At 41.3% G+C, this 25,490-nt stretch overlaps 1 protein-coding gene across 5 annotated transcripts in view; it reads right to left on the bottom strand.

Annotated features, from left to right (window-relative positions):
* Nucleotides 1–25,490, bottom strand: part of DPP6 (dipeptidyl peptidase like 6) — a 519,694-nt gene that overhangs the window by 288,353 nt on the left and 205,851 nt on the right. The window contains exon 1 of one of the 5 annotated variants that reach the window (XM_053359657.1): nt 8,485–8,602. The exons of the other annotated variants lie outside the window; for them this stretch is intronic. Coding sequence (XP_053215632.1) covers nt 8,485–8,535 — 51 coding nt within the window. The 5' untranslated portion in view covers nt 8,536–8,602. Of the gene's footprint in view, nt 1–8,484; nt 8,603–25,490 lie in introns of those variants that run through there. 5 annotated transcript variants of the gene reach the window in all.

The raw sequence follows: 25,490 nt of genomic DNA, 5'->3' as shown, positions 1-25,490 counted from the left end.
AAGAACTGCTGGAACCACACCATGGTACAATTTGCAGTTGTTGCACAAGTGTCCTAACTTTTGAACTAAAACAACATTTTAAATGTTTTAAACAAACTTACTATGGACTATTTTCCACTCCCCAGACTTGATTTTTTTAAAGTTTTACTGAAAGATTTGACAACAGGCATTTTATTTCCTTTGTATTTTGATGGCCCATTTTCACTTTTATCTGACCATCACAAACTGTAATTAGATCAGGTTTTCTTGTACAGATTCAGAGAGTCTGAGGAGTGGAAGGTTGGCAGTTATTAAAGTTGTTCAAAGATATATACAAAAATGACTCCTGGTTTATGGAAGTCTGATTCTGATTAGTGGATTCTGGAGCAACTACTAACCACTAACTGTAATTTATATGCCACTGAAGATGACCACAAAGTTGAAGCATATTTGAAATTGCTATTCACCATAAACATTGGTGATTATAGTTATTACTCACTGTCTTGCAATAAGAATATTATACTGCAGGGAGAGCTCAGAAATTGTATTTTGAAGTCTCATTTTTTAATTACAGGTTTTATGTCTAAATGGTAGTAAACTATCACTGTTATATTGTAATATTGTGTTGTTCTTGACTTTTACGTAGATTTAGCGAAAATTCCTCTTTTTAGTCTTGGCTTAACCTCAAGAGCAAGAAATCAAGGAAGAAAGAGAGAGAAATTTCATGTAAGAATTAAGTTTGCCCCTGCAGTAACTTAATTCTCCCTTAAACTCCCTTAAACACTGTTTAAAACAACATGCATGCATTACTTTCATTAAACAATATATGAAGCAAAGAACTTATGCAAGTGATCAAAGAAGTAATGGCGTCTATGGAACTATTCTCTTCTGTGTTAGCAGATTGAGCCTGGAGTGTATATTACTCCCCATTCTGTAGCTACCTATGAGCACGACAACAGATTTTCCTTGGCTCTCCAGAACTATCCTTCCCTTTACCACCAAGGAAGGTGGTTCTTTGTCAATTCTGCTGAAGAATTTAGAACACAAATGGGACTTTCTGGCCTGTGGATCCTGACAACATCAGGTGACTGGCAGATGGACAACCCCACCCACCTATCAAGGATGGCCCACAGAGGGGGAAACCAGTTCTTGATCTGAACCTTAGGCTGAAAAAGGTTCAGGAGAAGGCGAGCTGCAATATAACAAGATCTGAATTGAACGTTACCCACCCTCAAAAAGCAACGGCCTACAGAACCATGAACAAGCAGGGAATTATGCACAAACCTCCACGATACTAATGCTTATCCTTTTCCAGCCTTCGAACATCTACAGTGGAGTTCACACTTCAAAGACTTCCTCTTACTATTTAAGTTTCTACTTCAAAGGGCTCCACACTCTTCAGGGAGGTTTTTGTAGCCCACAGAGAGTTCATGTCTCTTGAGACTGTTCTTCCTCCAGAGTTCATACAAGTAGAGCATGACTGCCCCTTTAACACACTGGCACTATCCAAAACTACCTTGCTTCAGGGTAAACAGGTCCTTCCTCCATGGAAACAACTTGGATTGTTTGTTTAAAATATAGCTCTCCTTCAAAATATGCTTATCCATATTAGTAGTTTACTGTGCCCACATCTCATGTTGAAGTAGCCCACAAGCACCACCTGACTTGCACTGAAAATCAGGACAAACCAGACATGGCAAACTAGCTACATATATTTTCTCCACTTGTTTCCACTGTTCATTTACAGAGCACAGTGAAGGTGCAGAGTCTTTACGTGAAAACAGCAAGCAGAAACCCCCCGCCCGCCCCTCTCACACTGGAGTGATTATGGGAGCAGCTCAGGGAGGATCTGATAGAGAACAATTGGGAATACCCCAAGGAACCTGGTTATGACTAATTTTCCAAAGACTCAAGCATTTAAGGACAACAAACAATGCATTACGACAGAGATGTCTTGCATCCACTTCTTCCTATAAGCCCTGCACCAGCATCCCTTGAAGGAGACAGGACAGATTGGGTCACACCCACAACATACATTTAGAGCCAGGCACATGGCTTGCCCCAAAGAATCCCGGGTACCTTAGTTTCTTAAGGGAGCTGGGAACTGTAGCTCTGTGAAGGGAAATCTACAGCTCCCCGAATTCTTTGGGGGGGGGAGCAATGTGCATTAAATGTATGTTGGTTTAAGAACAGTCCTGTTTACGAACGATTTGGTTTACAAACTACGCAAAACTGGAAATAGTGTCCCGGTTTGCGAACTTTACCTTGGTCTAAGAACAGAATCCAAACAGTGGAAGGGCACCGGCAGCAAGAGGCCTCATTAGGGGAAGTGCACCTCGGTTTAAGAACGGTTTCGGTTTAAGAATGGACTTCCTGAACAGATTAAGTTCATAAACCGAGATACCACTGTACAGCAGTCCAGAATATGGACAAGAATTTTACTGTTTCCTCCGACCAGAAAAAGAACAGCACCAGGAAACTCCACCCTGATACAACTAAGTCTTCTGCCGCCTAGTGACTAAACTATATAATGAGACCATCCTGAAGTAAGACCCATCCGCACATTACCCTGGGATGGTTATCTCATTAAACCTGGGGAGGGGGATGCCTATCATTCTCAGGAGTCAGGGGATAATAGAATAGGTAAAGCAGGAAAGAGAGGTTTCAATTAAAGAAAAGACACAAAGCCATATATCCAGTCTCTCCGTGTTTCACACATTGGGAAAGAAGTACAGCAAGTGGCCATGTGAACCTGGCTTGCTGTGTATATGCTAATAACAGTGATCGCAACAGTGGACAGTGGGGCACATCTTATGCCAAAAAGGCATAGTGAATCGGATGGGTGAGCCAGCTGTGTATATCTACGTCTAAAATCAAATTGTGGATTTATGCTAGTGTAGACACTTTGGCCCAAACTGCCAAATAATTGTGGGATTCCTTACCCACACACCACAACCTTGCTACAGAATCACCAGGCAGATTTCTAAAGCTCCTTACAACATACCGAAGATCCCCATTATATAAGATATATTGTGAAGTGTACAGTAACCAGCAAAGACAACTCAAATTCAAACAAAACCTCAAATATGTTTATTAGGGACAAGCTGCCAGTGAAAACTTGAAGCCATAAAGAATTCATGAGTAACCACAAGCTGGACTGCAAAAGAAACAGCTGAAAGCCTTTGAAACAAACCTCAATCACTTCAAAAAATATTATTTAAGATGTTGTAAAATAAATAAATATTATTATACTGAATAATGCATAACATTAGCCTCAGGTTTTTGATGCAACATGTGCCAGTGGCTGAAATGACAGGAAAACGACTGATTGGGACAGAAAGGTGCCTATCATTCCCAGGGGATAATAGAATAGATGGGGGGGGGTCAATGAATCAATGCAGTGCAGTATGAGGAGTCTAGTAGTCCCAAGGCAACAAGCAAACCACACCTTTTCCAAAGTACAAAGAGGCTGTATACACACCATATATTTAATGCACACTTAAAGCACACTACTTCACCCAGAGAATCCTGGGAACTATAGTTTTCAAAGGGTCAGGGAACTATAGTTTTGTGTGGGTAAACTATGATTCCCAGGATTCTTGGGGGAGGGAGAGTCATGTGCTTTAAATGTATGGTATGTACACAGCCGTGGTCTCACCAACCCAGCCAATTTTAATGTGTCTGTGCCAGTCAAGCACAGACTATAATTTTTAACATCAAAGGGAGTGCACAAGCAAGAGGAACTGACATTCCCCTCTGCTTCACCAGCTCATGGCCCATCATATCAGGCACCTTCCCTCAAGCTTGGCCCATTTCTAGTTTTGGAACCGGGCAAAGACAGGGATGATGGTACAGAGGAATCTGGACCATGGATAAGGAAGAGGAGCATTTTCCATCCCATACCAGAATGTGCCCTTTCATGTTAAACTCAGACCAGGAGTGTTTTTGCACAGGAACAGGGCAGGAACGGCAACAACAAATACAAATGCCACCTTCCCAATGACTTCGGCCCCAAGTATATCAGGCTGGGAGAGTGAAGTTGCAGGTGGCGAGAAGCCCAGGGAACAAAGGAGGAGAGCAGGCAGTGGTTGCATCTCAAAAGGTTGCTATTCCTATGGTTGCATGGATGCAGCAGCATGCAAGTGGTTTGGATGAGCCAGGAAAAGTAATGGGGAGCAAGAGCAGAAGGCAACTCGTTGCAGACAGAAGTAGCAGAAATAGAGCCTAGAAATGAAAATGGGTTAACTAATAGTTTTGCGCATTAATAGGCGCCTGGGGAGAAAATATGCTGCCTGTCCTTTAAAAAACAACAACGCCAAAACCCCTATTGGTAATAAAGGAACTGAAGGTCTATTTCTGGTGCCCAGATTTGGCTGCTGAGAATCTAGGATGGTATTTTTCCTCCTGCATATACCTCTTTGGCCTATCATTTGGTTCATCCCAGGGCTCATGCTGTTGCACTTGAGAGCCGAAGTCTGTGATAAGAGAGAAAAATAACAAGCTTGCTAGCAGAAACCCTGGCTGACATAAGAGGAGGGTGGAGAGGGAGACAGAGAACACCATTCAAGGCAGCTGCTTCCCTCCCTTAGCTAAGTCCAAGTAGGCATGAAGCAGAGGCTGAACAGAAGGACATGGAGGCAACAGTTTCCCCCTCTTTGTCCCCAGGACCTGGTAATCAGAAACTTACTACCTATGAGTTTACCTATGAGTTTACTTACTACCTATGAGTTTAACAGGTTCAAATGATGTCATATAAAGTGGACGCTCAAGTTGTGAACGTGATCCGTGCAGGAGGCACATTCTCAACCCGCAGCATTCGCAACCCACAGCGCCACATCTGCGCAAGCGCAGGTTGCGATTCGGCGCTTCTGCGCATGTGCAAAGCGCGATTTAGCACTTCTGTGCATGCGCAACCACCAAAACCCGGAAGTAACCCATTCCGGAACTTCCAGGTTTGGCGGGTCCGTAACCTGAAAGAACGCAACCCGAAGCGTCTGTAACCCGAGGTATGACTGTAATGCATTTTGCTAATCATTTAGAAAGCAAGTTTCAGTATGTTTGCTGTGGGCCATTGGGTAAGAGAAATCAGTGGGCTCCCTGCCTTGAAGAAAGAGCACCAGTACACACTTCTCTCTCTCTCCAAAGAACATCTAGTCTGCCATCCTGCTCTTGCAGGACTTGTACGCACACAGTTTGCCTTTGCTACTGATAGTCACATTGTAGAGGCAAGAAGGAGGTAATAATGGCTGCACTGGGCAACCCCTTTCCTTTCTTCCTCATCCACATCCTTCATCCTCTACTCAGCAAAGACATGGAATCTGTATATTTTTTTAAGGTTGATCTCCCAATTCTGAGCTAGCTTGCACTTTAAGACGGCAACTATCCGAGCCAGAAAGAGGGTAGAGTTCCACATTTTAATATTATAATTCACACCCCACTGGAAAAAAATGAATATATGGCACCCATGCTCAAATGCACATTTCAATGAAACTTCTCAAGGTGTATCTGTTTTACACCTATGGCCTCTGACTGGAGCAGATGATGCATTCACATATCTGCTTAGTTAGATCAAGGAAGGTATTTGAGAAGGACTGGAGGCCGAAGTGGCAACCCCAAAATCTGAATGTGCTTTACAAGGCTGCCACTTGCTCTAATTCCTGGCTACTGATGGACAGTGGACCTCATTAGGTAGTTCCAGTTATTTGTCATAACATCAGAACATGCCCCACCTATAAGGTGCAGAATCAAGTTCAGGTAGTCTGAACACTGAGAACATCCACAGAGAACAAAACAGCAGCTTTTTGGAGGGATCTAGCAAAGAGATTGTTTGGATTTTAAGGACAGAACTCTTATGCTGGGATTAACACTGTCTGCCTGTGTCATTATGTCTGCAACCCCATATTAGCCGCACAGCTTGTACATTTGCAAATCAGCAGATATCACCAAAGGGACCATAAATCTTCAATGCTTTCTTTTCCAAAGGAAATTTACTTTAAGAGCTGCCCTGGACTAACAATTGCACAGGGAAGATAACATGAAACAATAGATTAGTTTTGGCTTACTTGCTCTAAGCTACCTTGAGCGCCTTATTACGGTAAATCAGTTTTAAAATAAACGAATTTGAAAATACTTTACTTGGAAAAGGTCTGTGCCTTGCAGTTATAATTCCCAAGCAAGTTAAGTCTCAGAGTTTAAGTGGTTGAAGAAGCTGTATGGTACAGACATTGAAGCTTCTACACCAGATTCTGCCCAATTGCTCCTTTACTACATTCCATGGTGATGACTATATATTTTATTCTAACACCAGCTCTTAAAATCCTTTTCGGTTCAACTTCTTTCCCTTTAAGGGAGAAAAAGTGAAATACGTATCACCAAACTTTCCCCCATCTTTCAGAAGTTAACCTATTTAACTTAAGCATGGCATATAACAAGGGCAGTGAACAGAATATAACCTCTTTAGAAAATCATGCAGGAAAAAGCATGAAATATAGCACTCTCAACTATTCAGCATTTGCTTTTTACAAAGGAATTTTTTGCATTCAGTGCTGAAAAGGCAAAGCATTCAACTGCAGAACACCTTAAGAAAGCTAGACAGAAATAAAACATTTTTACTCTGTGCAAGAAAACCTGAGAACCTAATTGCTCCCTTAGCCTATTTAAGAGAGATTCTTTGGCAAGCAGTAATTATCTTTTGTCACTTGATATGATATAGTATCTACTTATGGGAATTGGATATGTCTTAATTTCTGTGTAAACTGCATTTTGTTTTACACAACTAAGATCTGGCATTATTAAAACAATGTTTGCAGAAGCCATAACAGACTTCTTTTTACAACAAAAAACAAATCAAAGCCAAGCAATCTTTCTAATTCGTACAACAAAATGGGAACACTTGCTTTCATATTTTTAAACTGCAATTAGCTATGAAGTCAAATAAAACAGCTGCATTCATGCCACTGATGACACCTCAGAATACTCAACACCCTCATTTTTCCAGGAATGCAAGGCTATAATAGGAGCACATTCCACTTTCCAGTACCACGCCTTGCCAAATAATGTCAACATATAGCATTAAGCCATCTTGGAGCCCCGCTACATAAAAATGGGGTCCCACGCATGCAACAACACACATTCTACATTGTCACATTGCAAATTTAAATGTCAGGCTGAACAATGCATGGTGAGGTGGAGGGGTGGGGTCTGAAAAGTTCTCAGCTGAATTCCACTCTATTTAAGCTAAGAGATATATATATATATATTAAAATACCCTTCATATTTCGAACAACAGCATCTGGTCCAACCCATTAGCGTCCTTTAAGCTGCTTCTCTCATGCTGTGAGTCATCTTCATTTAAGCAAGCTAGGAGTTCTTTGGGAACCAATTGCTCATTGGTGTCGGAACATATACAGCGATGGCTTTGCTCCAGTATTTTGGCAATAATTTCTAGCGATACTGCATGGAGTATCAGCTTAAAAACTTTGCAGTTCCAGGTTGAGAAAGAAAGAGAAAGAAATCACCGTAAAGGGACAGAGACCCAGCCATTTCACTTGTTGCTTGCATCATATAAAAGGTTCTTCTGTCACAAAAATGGCCGGCATGCTTCATTCATTGTAGTCTAGTGGTGGTTTGCCTGCAAAAGATTCTTCTTCATTCTCTGGCACCTACCAAGCAGGGTTGTGAGGACTCCAGAACCTTTGAGATCCACTCCTAGTCATGGTTGACAGTGCGGACCCAGATGGAGCCGTCATTGGACTCAGTATGATAAAGCTTTATCGGTTCCAATGCGGAAGCCATAAAACAAAGAGCTGCTGGGATTAAAATGCTCATCATATTAAGTCTAATAAACTTCTGAATGCAGTGAAGAAGAATATAAGCCTACCTAGGGAAAGAGAATCTTCCTAGGTCACTTGATACTTCAAGAGTAACTACCTTTCAACAATACTCCAGACCTTCGGAGCTTTCCTTCCATTAGTTATATTTCAGCCCACGAGATAAGAAGAGAAATGCAACTACACATAAGGTTTATCTTTTTTTAGCAGCCTTTCCCTTAATAATTAAATATACAGCATCCGGCAAGGAGAATGAGATTGCCTGTAGGATTTTTAGTTGACTGTTGCTTTTTAAAAAAATAAATACAAATCATTTTGTAGTCAATTTTTTTTAAAAAAGCACACACAAAATTGTACAACAACGCACTGAACAATGTGCTTCTCTTTCAAACTCTATAAAGGATTCTCTGTGGTAGGTAAGAATATGGACACAGATAACACCTAAAGCACTAAACACAGAGTTGTTGTCTTTTTGCCATTTTTGCAGATTAAAAAAAAATGAAACTAGTTTGCAAAGATGTAGGCATCTGTATAAAATAACAGGAAACTCATGTAAGTTGGTTTTTTATAACCCCCCCCCCCACAAACACACCAAGAAAAAACCCCTTGATTGTAATTTATTACCTATTTCATTACAACTATTTTGGTAAAAGAAAAACGTTATAATTTAACTCACCCTCCAAATTTGTTTAATTCTGCTAGCTCTGGACAATTTTGCTCTGTTCATCCCAAACGTCTTCAGTTCCGATATATATCCTATACAGGTGGAAGTTTGTTCTACAGTCAAGACTGTTTGGAAAATAAGCACGGCAGTAGAGTGATAGGTATATTCTTAAAAATAAAAGGCATTCCTTAGCTTTTACTGCTCCTTCCAATAGCCATGCAGTTCACAGCTCAGCATAAAATAGCCAATAACTGAACTTGGCATTAAGGGGAGGGGGAGCGAAAGTCCTCCACGGAGAGCGTGGGGCAGCAGGCTTCATCCGACCAACGCTAGGATTGGGTTAGAAGGAAGATAAAGTTGTCCCTGTGCCAGACATCCAACCTTAAGAAGAGGCATGAACTGAAATGATGTAGCTTTCAGACACTGTCAGGCTGAGCTCTTACTTAGGGGCTGTTTTAATCCTGCTTTTTTTTTGCTTTTTAAAAAAATGCAAATCTGCTTCAAGTCATACGGAAATGAAGAGAAGTTATTACAGAAACACTGGAAATAATCTGCAATGAAATAAAGTGATGATAAGGATATATTCCTCATGCGGCAGCTTCTAGGGTTTTATATGTTGCTAATGTTCCTTGCCCTAATTTCAGCAAATGGCAAATGAAGGGATTAAGAGCATTATAAATTGATTTTTTAAAACAGCAGCAGCAGCAACAACAACAACATAGCTATTTCTATTTCACCAGCCATTCCCTGCATAGGAAATTAAACTGCCTGACCATCCACTTTAGCCAGAAAAGGGTGACCCTGCAACAGTGCTGAATCGGACTGGGAGGGGCTGTGTGTGTTCTGCCCTGGTTCAGGAAGGCTTTACAAATGCTAGATTGTGACAAGGAGGGCAGCACAGATCAGCATAGAACCGAGCTGTTCCTTCTTTCTTCCAGTTCCTTGAAACCAACTGGAACCACTTTAGAGCGTCTGTTTTATGAATGCATGCCTCTGCTTACCCTGAGCTACCATCCATCTGCTTACCCTGAGCTAAAGGCCTGCTTACCTTCACCTTGAACACCTGCACCAGCATTACTGGAAATACAGAGTTGGTGCACAAGCCCATCAGTTCTGCAACCACTGTGGAGACTGGAATCCACCCACTGTATTACATAACAGGGGCTGCTGGCCTTGCTCACCAACCCCACCTACCCCCACCCCCCTTGCCCACCCTCTCCCCTTATACCTCAACCTAAGCCCCTCCCCCCACAGCTCCTTCAATGGAATACTTGACACCCCTACTCTGATGTCAATTCTCATCCCCTTAAAGATCACCCAAAATTCCCCCCTCCCAATAGGTGGTCATGCATACTGCAGCATGACAACCTTCTTCTTACATAAATACTGTACGGAAATATACTCAGCTATATGTCACACCATCATAAACAATTGGACTTGGTTTTGTTCACATGTGAGTATTGGGACAGTAAAACCAATTAGGATGATTGTGTGCACACTTATTGCCTACACCTATTTGGGGTGTTTTAAGGGAATGCTTGCCGATCAGAAGTTCTGCGGTTCGAATCCCCGCGACAGGGTGAGTTCCCGTTGTTCAGTCCCAGCTCCTGCCCACCTAGCAGTTCGAAAGCACAAAGTGCAAGTAGATAAATAGGCACCGCTCCGGCGGGAAGGTAAACAGCATTTCCGTGCGCTGCTCTGGTTCGCCAGAAGCCGCTTAGTCGTGATGGCCACATGACCCGGAAGCTGTACGCCGGCTCCCTCGGCCAATAAAGTGAGATGAGCGCCGCAACCCCAGAGTCGTCCGCACCTGGACCTAATGGTCTGGGGTCCCTTTACTTTTACCTTAATACCAGGAACAGCTTCAACTGTCAGGCTAAACCAGGGGAGGGTAGCTTATGGGTCACAAACCCTTGGTGAGTTAGGGGCTTCCCCTGCATGTGAAGACAGGCTCTAGCAGGAGCAGCGGTCAAGAAGGCAGTTTCTATATGTGTTGTAGAGGGAAGCGAGGGGCTTGTCGACCTGAGAAGGTAACCTATCCAAGAGAAAGAAAACCCCCACTGCCTTGCAGGATATCTTCAAGAGGAGAAAAGGTTAAGGAGCAAACCCTACAAAAAACGCAGACTGAAGTCCCTAAGACGGTTGGATGGCGCCTTGTACGCCTGCAGCCAAGCTGGTGCCAAACATATTGCTCTGCTTTCCTTTGGACCACAGCAGCGAGGCTGAGAGGGGGGTCTTGTTGTCTGGGCAGCCCAGGACCTCCAGACACACTGCCCAGGCTTGTACCCTGGAGAGGTCACTTTGGGGCTGCTAACACAGTGGTTTGACTTCACCCCTGGAGGCACATTCCATTGTTTCTCGAGACAGAGGAATGTCAAGAAACATGGGGACAGAAATGCCATGTGAAAGCCTTGTGGAAGAGGGTGTGAGGTAGGAAAGGTTCATCTCTAGCTACCTTAAGCAGTTTCAGAAGCCTAGAAAATCTGATGGAGGCTATCTATCTATGAGATTAGTTGGAAACATTTACAAACGTTTTACATTCCTACCTTTACAGTGTCCAGCTCAAACAATTAAAAATGAAACCAAGAAATGACAATATATATATAAAGACTATGAGTAAAGCAGTCTGTATGTGGAATGTCGACAGAACTAAATATTAATAGTTTAATATTTTACAGCAGAAGGCAACGTGTTTAGGCAACCAGTGAGGTTATAAGCCAAAGGTTTTCCTAAAAGGGAATTACTTGCTAGTATATAAAGCTAGTGTCAGGGAGTCAGATAACCACTCCCAAAGCAAAGGTGCCACTACCGAGAAGTCTCAAGATCTCACTGCCTTTACCCATACCTGCACAAATGAGAAAGCCACCAGCACTTATGATTTAAGAATTGTGGAGGAACCAGTGTGGTCTAGTGGTTTATGTATTTGCTACATCTTGGGAGACCAGGGTTCAAAACCCCACTCAGCTACGAAGCTCACTGGGTGAACTTGGACCAGTCTACGGTCTCTCAGGCTAACCCTACCTCACAGGGATGTTATGGGGATAAAATGGAGAGGCCAAGTGCCATTTTGAACACCTTGGGACAGAAATGTAATATAAATACTTACAAATGTAAAAATCACTAGCAGATGCAGGCAACATGCTCCTAACTCTCCCCGCTACTCACTCAGAAAAGGCAAGTGGAAAAACAAAACTTCATGCAATTACAAGATCAAAATGTGACCAGAAGAGCCAGATTGCTTTTTATAAAGTTATTTATTGATAAGTTTCTCTCTGTGTTATGCCTGAAGATTACGGAAGTTTTTCATTAACTCTAGTTATAATAGGAGCCAGGTTTAATATAGCTGGATCCCCACCCACCCACCTCAGGCAGAGCAAAAGTATTACATTTCATTAAATGCCTTGTCTCACATTAATAATGAGTTTCCAAACATTTCTCATTGCTTGTTCAAGATGGGGTCCAAATTTAAATTGTCACTGAAGCCAGAAATGACATTCCATTGCATCTCATTAAAAAAATATTGGGGGCGGGGAAATGGGGGAAAGGATGTATTTCATATCCTTTTGATACCGGGGAAACCAAAATACAATAATGGATGAAGTTGCAGGTTAGTTATGCTTAAGCCTGTGACAGTCACGCCTAAGTTATAGTTCTAGTAGACAGAGCGATGAGGAAACCCACTTATCATTCTTAACTACAATGCAATATAAGCATTTTTAACATTTTCAGACTTCTGTTGTGAAACAACCAAATAATTTAAGACAGTGTGCAGTTACCCTAAGTACAGGCAGCATGCAGGTACAGTTTGAACATCCATTAGGACTTCCTGTAGAAAGGAAGTCCTAATGGATGTTGTTGACACCTAAAGTAAATAACAAAAGTTTGCTGGATCCTCGGGAACCAAATCAACCTGGCTCTACATAAAAGCATTGCAGAGTGCTAACAGGTAAAAAAAAAATTGTTTGTTTCTTGTTTTGCTCTGCCTCACACTCAACACATGCAGCCAGACACTCTTACATATACAGAACAGATCTTTATCCAGGCAAGTAACCGTAGTGGCTTGGCAGTGGACACAGAGTTTGGAGAGTCATGGTCCAGGAGTTCAGTCACCAGGCAAGACATTCAAAACTGGATGGAAGCAATGAAGATGTCTCAATCTTGTCTTGTCTGCCAAGCTTTTAAAGATGAGGCATGACATGCTCACTCATTCACTTTGCGAAAATGTCAGGATTGCAAGTGCCCACTCCCATCTGCATAGGTGGCACTACATTACCCTGCACTCTGATTCCTCAAGAATTACGAGTAGGGTAACCACAGTGATGTGAGGTGAGAATATTCTCTGGAGAATATTCTTGAGAATGAGAATATTCTCTGCTAGAAAATTCTCCGGAGAATATTCCCCACAAACTGTAAATTCTAATGTAAGAACCAGTTTTACAACCCACATTTAAAAAAAAAAATCTAGTAAATAATAAGTCAAGCTGTGATATTGCCAGTGTAAGTAATGAATAATGTTTTTTTAAAAAAAAATCCAGTTACATTACTGGGCATTGTGTCATTCACCATTGGCAGTTCTGAAATGTGAGCTACAGAAAACATTAATTTTTTTTTAGTTTTAAAATTGCTATTGATTTAATTTGATGAACATTTGAATTTGTATGTATTTCAACTATATGTAATAGCCTTTTTTCCTATTTTGGTGTGACCTTATTCTTAGTAATTCTGTACTCTTGGCCATACAGTGTGATTTTTTTTAACAGAAAGTAGCTTTAAGGCTTTATACACTTAAAGTACCTAGGCCTATACAATTATGTGTAACAGCATGTGCGGTGGCCTTGATTTAAACAGTTGGCGTTTCTATATTTTTATTCAGTGCCAGTAACTGTTTTTTGCAGTGCCATTCAATGGTGCAAGGTGCCATTTACCAGAGATTGCTATAGTGAAATATATTATCGTATAATGATAATATATTTAATGGCTTCTTTTTTATATGTATACATAGAGTTTTGTCTATCAAACTGTGTTTTAGTCACCAAAACAGTTATTAAGTGTTAGAGCTATTAGAAGCACAAGATAGCCTATTACTGAATTTACTTGTATCAAACCTTAACATGCCAATTGTATTTTTTGACTTGTCCTATAACATGAACATGTTCTAATGGAAGAATAAAATAATGATTTAACTACTGAGTTTCCTTATACCAAACCTTAACATGACAATTACTGGTGCCATCACCTTATTACATCATTTTCAATGCATTAAAATGAATATTCTCCTATTTTAAATTAAAATTCTGTGATATTCTCATCAATTGAGAATATTCTTGAGAATATTCTCCAAAAGATTATTCTCCAGAATTTAACATCACTAGGTAATCATACTTAACTGTCGTGAGTCCTACGGCTCTGTCGGGATCAGACTAAGGTTGGCAGATCCCAATACAGGAGGAAAAAGAGACAGAGGACATGGGCTGATTGGCAAGAACCTGAGTGGGGGCAGACGGCTCTACCCTGTGTGCTTTGGATTCTGGATTTAGCTGCTTCAGAAGGGGGAGCAGGGATACTGGCTCTTCCCCCGACTTCCTGTCTGGGAAGAGAGTCTCACTGGAGGTTGGGGAGGGCTGTGGGCAGCTGAGGGGGTTGGCAACTCAGGAAGAGGTGGCATTTTATCAGTAGCCTTAACAGGAGGGTACAATATTGTTGTCTGGAACCAGCACACCATACTTTAAAAGAACATTTAAACCACACATACACCCTGAAAACTGTAGTTTGTTAAGAGTTCTGGTAACTGTAGTTATGTGAGGGGAAACCAGAGTTCCCAGGACTCTTGGGAGTACAGTGGTACCTCGGGTTAAGTACTTAATTCGTTCCAGAGGTCCGTTCTTAACCTGAAACTGTTCTTAACCTGATGCACCACTTTAGCTAATGGGGCCTCTCGCTGCCGCCGCACCGCTGGAGCACAATTTCTGTTCTCATCCTGAAGCAAAGTTCTTAACCCGAGGTACTATTTCTGGGTTAGTGGAGTCCGTAACCTGAAGTGTATGTAACCCGAGGTACCACTGTATTTGCATGGTGTGTATGCAACCTAGGTCATTTAGAACAATCTCTGTCATTAAGCTGGCAAGTACAGAGAAAGGGAAATTTAATACAAATCTCTCACTTTCCCATGACCCTTTTTTACTAATTTAATTTGACTATTAGTGGAAACAATAAGGCAGGAATGTGCAGCTAGAATGATAATCTAGTCTGCTTTATCATTTCAATGAAGCACAGATTACAATGCTCTGCAAGGTTCCACATCTTGAGATATTACATTCTGATCTTCAACATTTCCAACAAACATTAGCTCAATTTTACTTTGAAGAAGAGTTTGGATTTGATATCCCACTTTATCACTACCCTAAGAAGTCTCAAAGCGGCTAACAATCTCCTTTCCCTTCCTCCCCCACAATAAACACTCTGCGAGGTGAGTGAGGCTGAGAGACTTCAGAGAAGTGTGACTAGCCCAAGGTCACCAAGCAGCTGCATGTGGAGGAGCGGGGAATCGAACCTGGTTCACCAGATTACGACTCCACTGCTCTTAACCACTACACTACACTGGCTCTCACACTTTGCTTATGTTCCCCACCCAACTCCACCAGGCAACTCTTGTTTCAATACTTCCGACTGCCAAAAAGGATCAAATATTTTATTTGGCTGCTCTCCCCTACACTGCACCTTCTTGGCAGAGTTTTCTGTATGGTGTGTTGTTTTAATAACTTAACCTACTGATCAGAGTCAAGTAGAATGTTTCTTATCTGATGTCCTTCAGTTTCCTACCTGTCTATTGCACTTTGCAGGCATAGCTTGTTATGAATGTTAATAGGCTTCAAGCTGAGGCATTATTATTTCAGAGTTGTTTGAGCTTTGATCAAGTTTAAGAATCCTAGGAGCAAATTAGCCTCCCACTACAGGCAAGCAAAATGTATTAAATACCTATCAACACGAGAGCATGGAATGAGCGAGTGGGGCTAATTATTTCTCCAGGAAAACAACTCAGTGCTTCAGTTAGAAGTGTATTTTTTTATTTTAAAAAAAGGTTGTATGTAGAATACTAAGTGCTTTCCCATTCTTACATTGTGTATCCTTAGGGCCCATTCAAATATTACATTCCCACACAAAGACTGGCACAGCATGTGTCCACGCGAGGATCCTGTGCTTACGGGCTTTAATGTTTGCAAGTGACTTACCATACAGAAAAACTGTGATTACATACATGTTGCAGTCCTATATGCACTTACTTGGGAGAAAACCCCACTCAACTCAATGGTACTTACTTCTGAGTTAGCCTGTACAGGATCTCTAAACCACAGATGGAGAGTGTGGGATGTTGTTGAACTCCCAACTCCTAGCAGCCCCAGCCTGCATGGGCAATGGTCAGAAATAACAGGAGTTATGATGCAGTCACACCCCCACACTCGTGCTTTAAACCAGGAGCTGTCCTGTTTTGGCCAGGCTGAATATCCACTACACAAGGTATAGGGAACATGTGGGTGGGAATTGTAGTGCAAGTTATGCAGCGCCACTGGTTCCCCAATCCCTATTTTATCCCAACTGGCTTCAGGACCTTGAAGAACGCCCAGGAACATCAGGAGTTGTTCTCACCAACCCAGCTGAATCTTTGTCTCTGAACAGAGCCTGATGCCTGTCAAGAGTCATTGAATCATAGAATGATAGTGTTGGAAGAGACCCTGAGCATCATTGAGCCCAACCCCCTGTGATGAAGGAATCTTAACTAAATTATACATGGCAGATGGTCACCCAATCGCTGCTTAAAAATCTCCAATGAAGGAGAAGCAACCACCTTCCAATAAAGTCTGTTCCACCGTCGAACAGCTCTTCACAGAACCATGAAATTGTAGAGTTGGAAGGGACCCTGAGGGACATATACTTCAACTGTCCTACTGTTAGAAAGTTCTTCCTGATGTTTAGTCGGAATCTCCCTTCTTGTAACGTGAATCCATTGGTTCAGGAGAAAACAAGCTTGCTCTCTGAGTGAAGTCACATAGATCAGACTTTTTCCGAGCAATGAAGTATTGTTTGATAACTTATTGCCTTTTTTAAAGGGAATATCTAAAGCAACAAGCAGTCTTGAATGACTGTTGGTCTGATTCAGACTACAGACCCAAAAGGTCAGAGCTGCCAGTCCCTGGTAATTTAACCTTCTGGTATATTCAGTCATGGCTTAAGGTAATCATCAAAGCAATCTAGAGGGCCAGGTAACAACAATGCAAGGAATATGCATGTGGAGACTTTCCATATGATTGATGGTATCAACCTGGTGAGTCATTTGCAAATGTTACAGCCCACTGTGAAGCACTGCAAAGATGAAGCAGTTTTCAACAGACGCCCACATGGTTGTCAAACTATTTGTATCAGCCCTCAGCACAGCTATATAGAGATGGCATTTCTAATTTTTATTTGATATCTAAGGAACAAACTAGGAGAACAAAATCAAGCAATAGCTGCACAAGGAGCCCAGAAGGCAAGTCAGAAGTTTTTTTTAAAAAAATCCAATCCTTTCAAGAAGGATTTCAATAAAAGTGTGTTTTTGAATGACGGTCAGCTTTCCAATTGAACTGTCTTTGGACCCCATCAAACAATCATGGAAGGAATGCTGTCTTGAAAGATGGGAAAGTCATGTTTATATATGTTTATATCATACTGAGTGCTACTTCCTTAAGTCAAGACAGTACAGGGCACTTTGGATCACCTGATCTTCTTAAGCATAGTTTGCTTGCTTACTTGCTTGTTTGTTTTAAAGCAGTTGAATTCCAATATCAATTCCATTTTGATTCCACCATGAACTGGAGGCTCCATGGGTTCACTTTCTCATAGCCTGACTAGAATGCACTATTTATCTATGCTTTTTTATTTTAGCCGGGCCTTCAATAAAATGTCCAGGGTGGCTTAGGAAACACTATCAAACAAATTAAAAACCTAAACAAATATACTAATAGGAGCAGCATAAAACATCAACCAAGCAAGATCAAACAGATCAAACAAAATTGAAAGGCATGAAACAATAAAAAAAGGTCTGCACCTGGTGCTGACATGACATCAAAACAGTCCTTTTCATTATATATAGATATAGATATAGATATAGATATAGATATAGATATAGATATAGATAGATATAGATAGATATAGAGATAGATAGATAGATATGCATATGTGCAGCAGAAGGCCCTTGGCTCAATCCCTGGCATTTCTAGGTAGGGCTGGAAGAGATCCCTGTCTGAGCTAGATAAACCCATGTCAGCATAAGGCAACTTCTTGCATGCCTATCAAATCCAGTAGACATATATTTACTGGTCTTTGACATTGACCGATTTACAAACCTTGCAAACTATTGCTACTTTGACATTTGGGGGCAGTTCAAACCATCATTTAGCATTTCTCTGCCTGAGCCACTGTAAGCCACAGACTCACTTGTTCCTCTTGCATGCAACAGAGGAGAACAGGAGCATCTGTTTTCCATTTAAAATGCTGACCTTCAGACTTGGGGAGCTCTGATAATTTTAAACTCCAGCTATGATGATGCCAGGATCATAAGCCCATGGATTTGATTTTGGCTTGTTTGAACTAACAAATGCTTAAACCAACCAGTTACTCCAGCTTAGACGCAACTGCAAACTCTAGTTAATTTTAAAAGCAAAAGAGGACTGTGTGTGTGTGTGTGTGTGTGTGCGCACGCGCACATGTGCACATGCACACACACACACACACACACACACACAGAGCCCTGTTATTTACTATGTCTTGTGCATGCAATGCTACAGTTATGTTTTGGTATTCTTTCTAAGCCAGTCCTGTGTGTGTATTGGCCAGCATCTTGATTTGGTTTTAAAACAAGCTGCTTAGGCCTTGTTTTCATATTATATTTCTGCAGGGACTGAGGTATGGTGGGAAACAACAGCATTGAGGTGTGTGTGTGTGTGTATGTGTATGTGTGTGTGTATATATATATGTGTGTGTGTGTGTGTGTGTGTGTGTGTGTATATATATATATATATATATATATATATATATATATATATATATGGCTTTTATTCTCAAGCTGCCCTGGACACAAATAGATGCTTAATGTATTTTCCACAAGGTCAGCTGATACATGGGGTAACTCTACCTCCTATACCTGAAAATGTTTTCCCCCTGGTACTTATCTGTCACAATTACTTCAAGTGGGTATAGAATCAATACTAATGGCTCAATAAAATACAGATAAATCTGTACAAGGAGGTAATTTACTATCCTGCTTTAGCTTAAAAAATAGTTGACAAAGTGAAGAAGGCATATAGAAGCTAATAACATTATGAACATTGTGGAGAAATTGAGAATTTCCTTTCTTTTATGAAGTATTTTGAGTTTCGGGCCACTCAGTGAAACTGACTGGCAGTAGTATGTGCAAACTGGTAAGGAGAAGCACTTCTTCCTTCACACAATGCGGAATTCAATTATGGAACCCATTTGTAATGACCACAGGATGGTTTTTAATAATATTGAATGACAGCTAAATTGTCGTGGGTTGTGCAGGAGGTGTACTTAGTGTAACTGTATCCTAAGACCGCAACCTGTTCAGCACATTAGTTCCACTTGTGGAAAACAGTGGGTTTAAAGAATTTGTCAATATTTCAGTCATGCTGCAAAATAACCTCAGTTTATTCCGTGATAAATTCTGAAAGTAAAGGAGCTCACTCTGACAACCCCCACAGATATGCCCCTAAGGAGAACCCACAGTCTCACCTCCAAGGAAAATCACAAAATCCAGAAAGTTCTTAGTCAGTTGTATCAGTGTTTCCCAAACTTGGGTCGCCAGCTGTTTTTGGACTACAATTCCCATCATCCCTAGCTAGCAAGAACAGTGGTCAGGGATGATGGGAATTGTATTTCAAAAGCAGCTGGAGACCCAAGTTTGGGTTTTACAGTCATAAAGCGTTACAATTTAAACTGCTAGCATTAAATAGGAACCACGTCAAAAAAGAAGGGAAGACGTAGCCAGCCTCTGCTTGAGTATTTCATTCATTCTCTGATGAATTTCATTCATTCTCTGATTTCTTCTGTGTGAATCTGCCACAAACAATAATAAAACTTGAAAGCCTTCCTAAAACTTCATTCACTTGTCAGCTATCTTGGGGCTCCTGCAGATAATGCCATCATTCCTGCTCTGGGGGGGGGGGAATCCCAGAGTGCGACCCCACTTCACTATGCTACTGATATCATGACAACTGCAGGTTTATTAAATTGGTGGATAAGGGATTGGTTAAGTAACAATATAGTTTCTTCATTCCTCACAAACAGATGGCACCTGCTAGAAACTGAATTATCAGTAAAAATATTCAATTCTGCCTCTTTTTGTGTCAATTGAGATAACATTCTGAGACAAATGCAGGCTGCAAAGTCAAAGCTGCACCTTAAATTTTTTTTTTGTAAGGAATGTTTTCTTTCTCCTTATGCAAGGAGTTTTTTTAATTAATCAATTGGATGATTACAAGTCTGTACTCAAAAATAGAATGAGTGGATTATATCGTATGCAGTAAAAACAACAACTCTACAGCTAGCATAGGCTGCAGAAGGAAGCAGACTCAGCAATACAGGAATAAGGAGTTTGCTTCATGGGTTGTCAGTTGGGTCTGACAACTCACCCAGACGCTGGTTGCACAGAAAATGGAAATATCCAACATTGCTTGACAATCCGGTGCTGTAATACCATGGCCTGTAATCATGGAGAACAGGCTGATTTGAAGCAGATATTCCACTGCAGCTGATAATAGGCTCCCTCTCAGGAGAGATACGAGGTTGTGCACTGGCAATGCCTATGTTTCTTGACAACCAGCAACATGTTAAAAAATGCAAAAGCTGAAAAAAGCTCTGCATCTGACACGCGCAGAACCCTGGACGAGTGAGCATAAAACACACCAGCCAAATAATCCCTGAAAAGAGCAGAGGGCGATGGTAGGCAGGTGTTTTTCTCTCTGCAAAGGGGAGATTAATGAGCTGCAGCTTTGTAACCTTTGCAGAACACTGTTGCATAATATTATTACAGAGAACTAGGCAAGACATTGCCGACCTTCCTTCCCTGTCCCAGATACAGGATGTGTGTGGTGTTTTCACACCTCTTGATCTCACATGTCAGATGGTCCAGTGTTGCAGGAACTGATCAAAGGGCAGTCACATATGGTCCTGTATCCTAACTACAACCCATTCTATTGGCTGGCTGCACTGTCCCAGGCAGGCTCAGTCATAGAATTAGCCATCTATTGTGTGAAAATTCGGTGGCCCACGGAGCTCTCCATTCTCCCATCGTGTCAATGTGCATGGTAGTGTCACCAGGTTCCAGCTTAATCAATGGAAGCCTCTCCCCTAGTTTCAATGCCCCTGAAAATCCAAAGGCAACTCCAACATGTACTGAAGTAATTAGTTCTCCCCACCCCCATTGCTGATTAAGAACTATTCATGAAGTGCTGAAACCATTATGGGATGTCAAAAGCACAATACCAGTAAGACAGGGGTTTAAAAGCAAACAGCAGTTCTAAAGCATAATATTTATGTTGTGTATGTATTTAAAGCATTCATACCACAGCCTTTCAGCATGTCTGCTCCCATGGCAGCTAACAGCAGAAAGTAAAAAATAAATTGAAATGGGACATCAAAACAATGAATAAAGGCATATAAAAATAGCAGATGCAGTAAAAATGTTTTCAGGGTCTCTCATTATGTAGGCTCCAACCCATTTCTAAATTTGGTTGCTTGCAAAAATGTAGTTTTAGGGCTTCAAAGGTGAGCACCAGCCAGGGACGGATTTAGGTTTGATGAGGCCCTAAGCTACTGAAGGTAATGGGGCCCTTTATATGTGCAGCTGTCCTTTGTCAACAACAAATTGTCACTATTTTTTTTGTGTTGAACATATGCTATATGGTAATTTATGGAACTAATAGTTATCTAAAGCCATTTGCACGTAACAAAATATGTATTTTATCAAAATTATTATTGAACTTATATTTTGGAAATGTACATCCAGGTTGTTTTTTTCCTTTCAATTTTTGTGGGGCCCCCAACAGAGTGGGGCCCTAAGCTATAGTTTGTTTAGTTTATATGTAAATCCAGCACTGGCAACAGCACCTGAACTGTGTTCAAAATGGCCCTGCAGCCCTTTGTAGTCATTTCAAAATGTACAATACGTCTTTTCTTGTGACAGTTCCAGTAGCCTAGCTGATGTATTTTGGACTAGCTGAAGTTTCCAAGTACTTCTTGCATGCCACAGCCTGGACCCTAGGTGCTTCAGGCCATGTTGTGATCTTCACAACATGGATGGGAACTTTCTCAGGTGAAACCCCCAAATGTCTAGATGTGGACCTATGCACCAGTGTCTAGAACTTTTGTCTTCAGCCTGGAAGATGAATGGCATGTGAATGGAGCCTACATAACGAGAGACCCTGAAAACATTTTCCCCTGACTTCCCACTTCCAATAAACCATGCTCTCTTCTTCTCTGGATTCTATGCTAACTTTCCAGACATCAAGGGGGAATACAAATATTCCACATTATTCTGGAAGTGGATTATAAGGACACCATCCATCCCTACAAGAGACTGCCAAGTCATGAGAATTAATCAACTCAACAAAATGAACCACTTCCATTAGTCTTGCACAGCCTCCCACATTATCTGAAACCATAAATTCAAAATATACATTTCCCAGAATGTACCACTTGATATTTGGATGTCACAAACATGCATGTTTGACTGAGGCAAATTTAATTTAATTTAATTTAATTTCTACAAATTAAAACACTATAGGACTTCACAATTAAATACATAACAGCAATAAGTACCTAACATTACTTTGGGGTGGGGGTTATTCTTTTGTTTGTCACTGTGTTATATATTTGTGTGTTTTTATACTGTAACCTTACCTGGGATTTTTGGATGAAGGGCAGTATCAAAATTTAATAAATAAAATAAAAAATAATAAAAAATAAACATCACAATAGAATCATGCCGACTCCAAATTAGGTTCTGTCGAGTTCAGTTGGGCTTACGCCAGGGGTGGGTCAGCAGCCTTTTTCTTTTTTAAAAAAATAATTTTTATTAACAGGCCAATCACATCACATTATTCAAATCACATTGGTTCTGAATTATACAGCCAAATTTTAATTTTTTTTTTGAGGGTACCCATACATCAAGCTCCGCACGAGTCCAAAATTCCGGATAAGTCCAGACATCACTCATTTTACTGCATTAATTAATCAGTTCTATCCAGTTCAATCCGGATAGTCCTTTATTACTTTCTTTCTCATTTTGTTGTAGTCATATATTCCTTTCTTTACGATCTCTGATGATTCTCACAAGCAGACTGAAAGCTGGCGTCTCTGTATGGGTTTTGTACTCTTCAAAAGCTAGATCACTCCGGGACAGCCTCTGTTCGACTCTTCCATAAACAGAGTTAATCTTCGGTCTGTCCTTTATTTTTCCAGGCTAGCCAAATAAATCAAATAGATCAGGGGGCTCTGTCAGGTCAAACTTTCAATTCCAACACTCCTTCTCTTTCCAACAATCCTGATTCTCCTCCCCCGTCCTTCTTTCTCCGGCAAGCATGTCTTGGCGAGACGCCATTTTTTAACTGCGTCATAAAAATTTTCCACTTTCTCACCGTTCACCAATCTTCTCTCCTGTTGTAATCCATCCCCACAGAGTTCTTAAAATCCTGCTTATGATTCTTAAAAACGCGACGATCTTGTTTCTTTCTGGGGTGGAGGGTTATTATTATCACATCGTATAAAGGAAAAAAAGGGTTTTTCCTCCACCACCCCCCCTTCGTTCCAAACATACAGACTCCTGGTAGTGACTCATCAAAAGATTTACTTATCCGTCCGTCGCTCCCGGTCACAGAGATCCATTACTCAGCAGCCTTATCTGTCGAGCTTTACTTGATATATGTGCTTCAGCTTGATTTCCAATCGTATGTTTCCAATTATAATTCCGAGCTGAAGCAACCAGCACGCGCTGATTGGAATCGGCGTCAGGAAGAGCTGACTTCACCGAGGGCTCATGCCAAATGTTCGGCACCCCCATCTCTCGGATCAGGGGGTGCATTATGAACACCACTGGCAGGACAGATTCCTCCTACATCCTAGGGGGGAGGGAAGGCTGCCTACTTCCCATAGCAGCCCCTTAATTACCTCATATGGGTCAGAGAGATGTTATTGTCGGCCATCTTCCAACGCGCCACCTGGTGGCCCCCCGGGTCAGCAGCCTTTTTCAGCCATGGGCCGGTCTACCATCTCTCAGACCATGTGGTGGGCCGGACTATATTTTGCAGAAAAAAATGAACAAATTCCTATGCCCCACAAATAACCCAGAGATGTATTTTTAATAAAATCACACATTCTACTCATGTAAAAACACCAAGGCAGGCCCCACAAATAACCCAGAGATGCATTTTAAATAAAAGGACACATTCTACTCATGTAAAAACACACTGATTCCCTGACCGTCTGTGGGCCGGATTGAGAAGGCAGGCCTTAGGTTCCCTACCCCTGGCTTATGCCCAGGTGAGTAAATTTCAGATTGCAGTCCAACAGAACAGTCCAAACGTCTCATCCGATGTAGAGGAGGGTTTTTTTTAATGAGGCCAAGGTGTCCCAGTGTCTTGCTGTGTCTGGTTTTACCAGTGGCGGAGGGGCTTCACGCTTGTGAAGCTCCCTGACCAAACTGTGGATGGATGGAAGTAACCCCAGTTGTATTCCTCATGGCAGTAACAAGTATGTACCCCAAATATGGGATATTTGGGGATGAGAAGAGTGCAGAGCTACAATGCCCAAGGTTCCACTGAATCTTGAGCAGGTGAAGCTAAAGGCAAATGTGCCTTTCTGTGGCATCAGCCTGGAGCTTGCTCTGTAAAGACATGATTTTTTCATGTCCCCAGCCTCCTTCTGCCCTGAGAAGCAGGACTTCAGATTGCTCCACCTGTCAGTCAAAATAGTGCCCTCTCTGGAAAAGGAGAAGGAAGAGAAAGAAATCTGAAACACACCAGCAACCTATATACTTAATAGGAGTGTAAGTAGGTAGGTAGTTAGAAGGCAGATCATTTTTCAGTGTCTGTGTTTAATAAACCCAATCATCATTACACAGCTCAGATTAGAAAAAGCATAAAGTATCATTTTAAACAAATCTTGGGCAGGCTGGCAGACTACAGCAACATGTATTATGCAAAAGCCTACATAGCTTTAGCATTTTTTGACAAATCCTGTGCAGAGTGTAATCCGGAATTTACTAAATTCTATGTGATTCTCAGAAAAAGTACTTCGACAGTCTGATTCAAAGCTTTTTTTTTCTAGCTCGGGTGGATTTTATAAGTAAGGCTCTGCTACCATGTGGAGTGCACTTAGAAGTGCCTAGCAGAAATCACTTGTGCATCACGACACTCCTCTTAAAATACACTCTTTTCCCTCTCTGAGGTGAACAAAAAATACTTAGAAAAAGTGTTGAGTGAGGGGTAGAAATTAAAACGCATTTGCCAATTATTACTTTTAATGATGCATGTTACTTTTCCCCTGAAATCGTGTAAACTGCACTGAGCACTGGTGTAAACACTGCAGAATAAACCAAAAGAAAAAATTCCATCTGTTTATCAATAAAATTCTGCTATGAAGGCATCAATAAATGAATGGAGCCAAGAGCATCTATGGCATTCATGAAAAGCTTTGCAGACACTATTATGGGCTGAATGAGAAAATATTTTAAAAGCTTAATCCATGTCCCCCTTGAGAATCCACGTTCCCATTGAGAGGTCAGTTTCTGGTTTTACTCCTAGATACACGTTCTGGTCATAGCCTAAAGCAGCCTTCACAGATCTGATGCCCTCCAGATGTTCTGCGCTATAACTCCCAACAACCCCAAGCAAGCACACTTGTGGGCTACAGATCAGCATACAGACACACACACCTTCCTGAAGGATCAGACTGCTGCTGGAATAATA

The sequence above is a fragment of the Podarcis raffonei genome, chromosome 12, assembly GCF_027172205.1.
Source record: "Podarcis raffonei isolate rPodRaf1 chromosome 12, rPodRaf1.pri, whole genome shotgun sequence".
Lineage (NCBI taxonomy): Eukaryota > Metazoa > Chordata > Lepidosauria > Squamata > Lacertidae > Podarcis > Podarcis raffonei.
The sequence above is the reverse complement of the archived record's forward strand: the minus strand, read 5'-3'. Positions and strand labels throughout refer to the sequence as shown.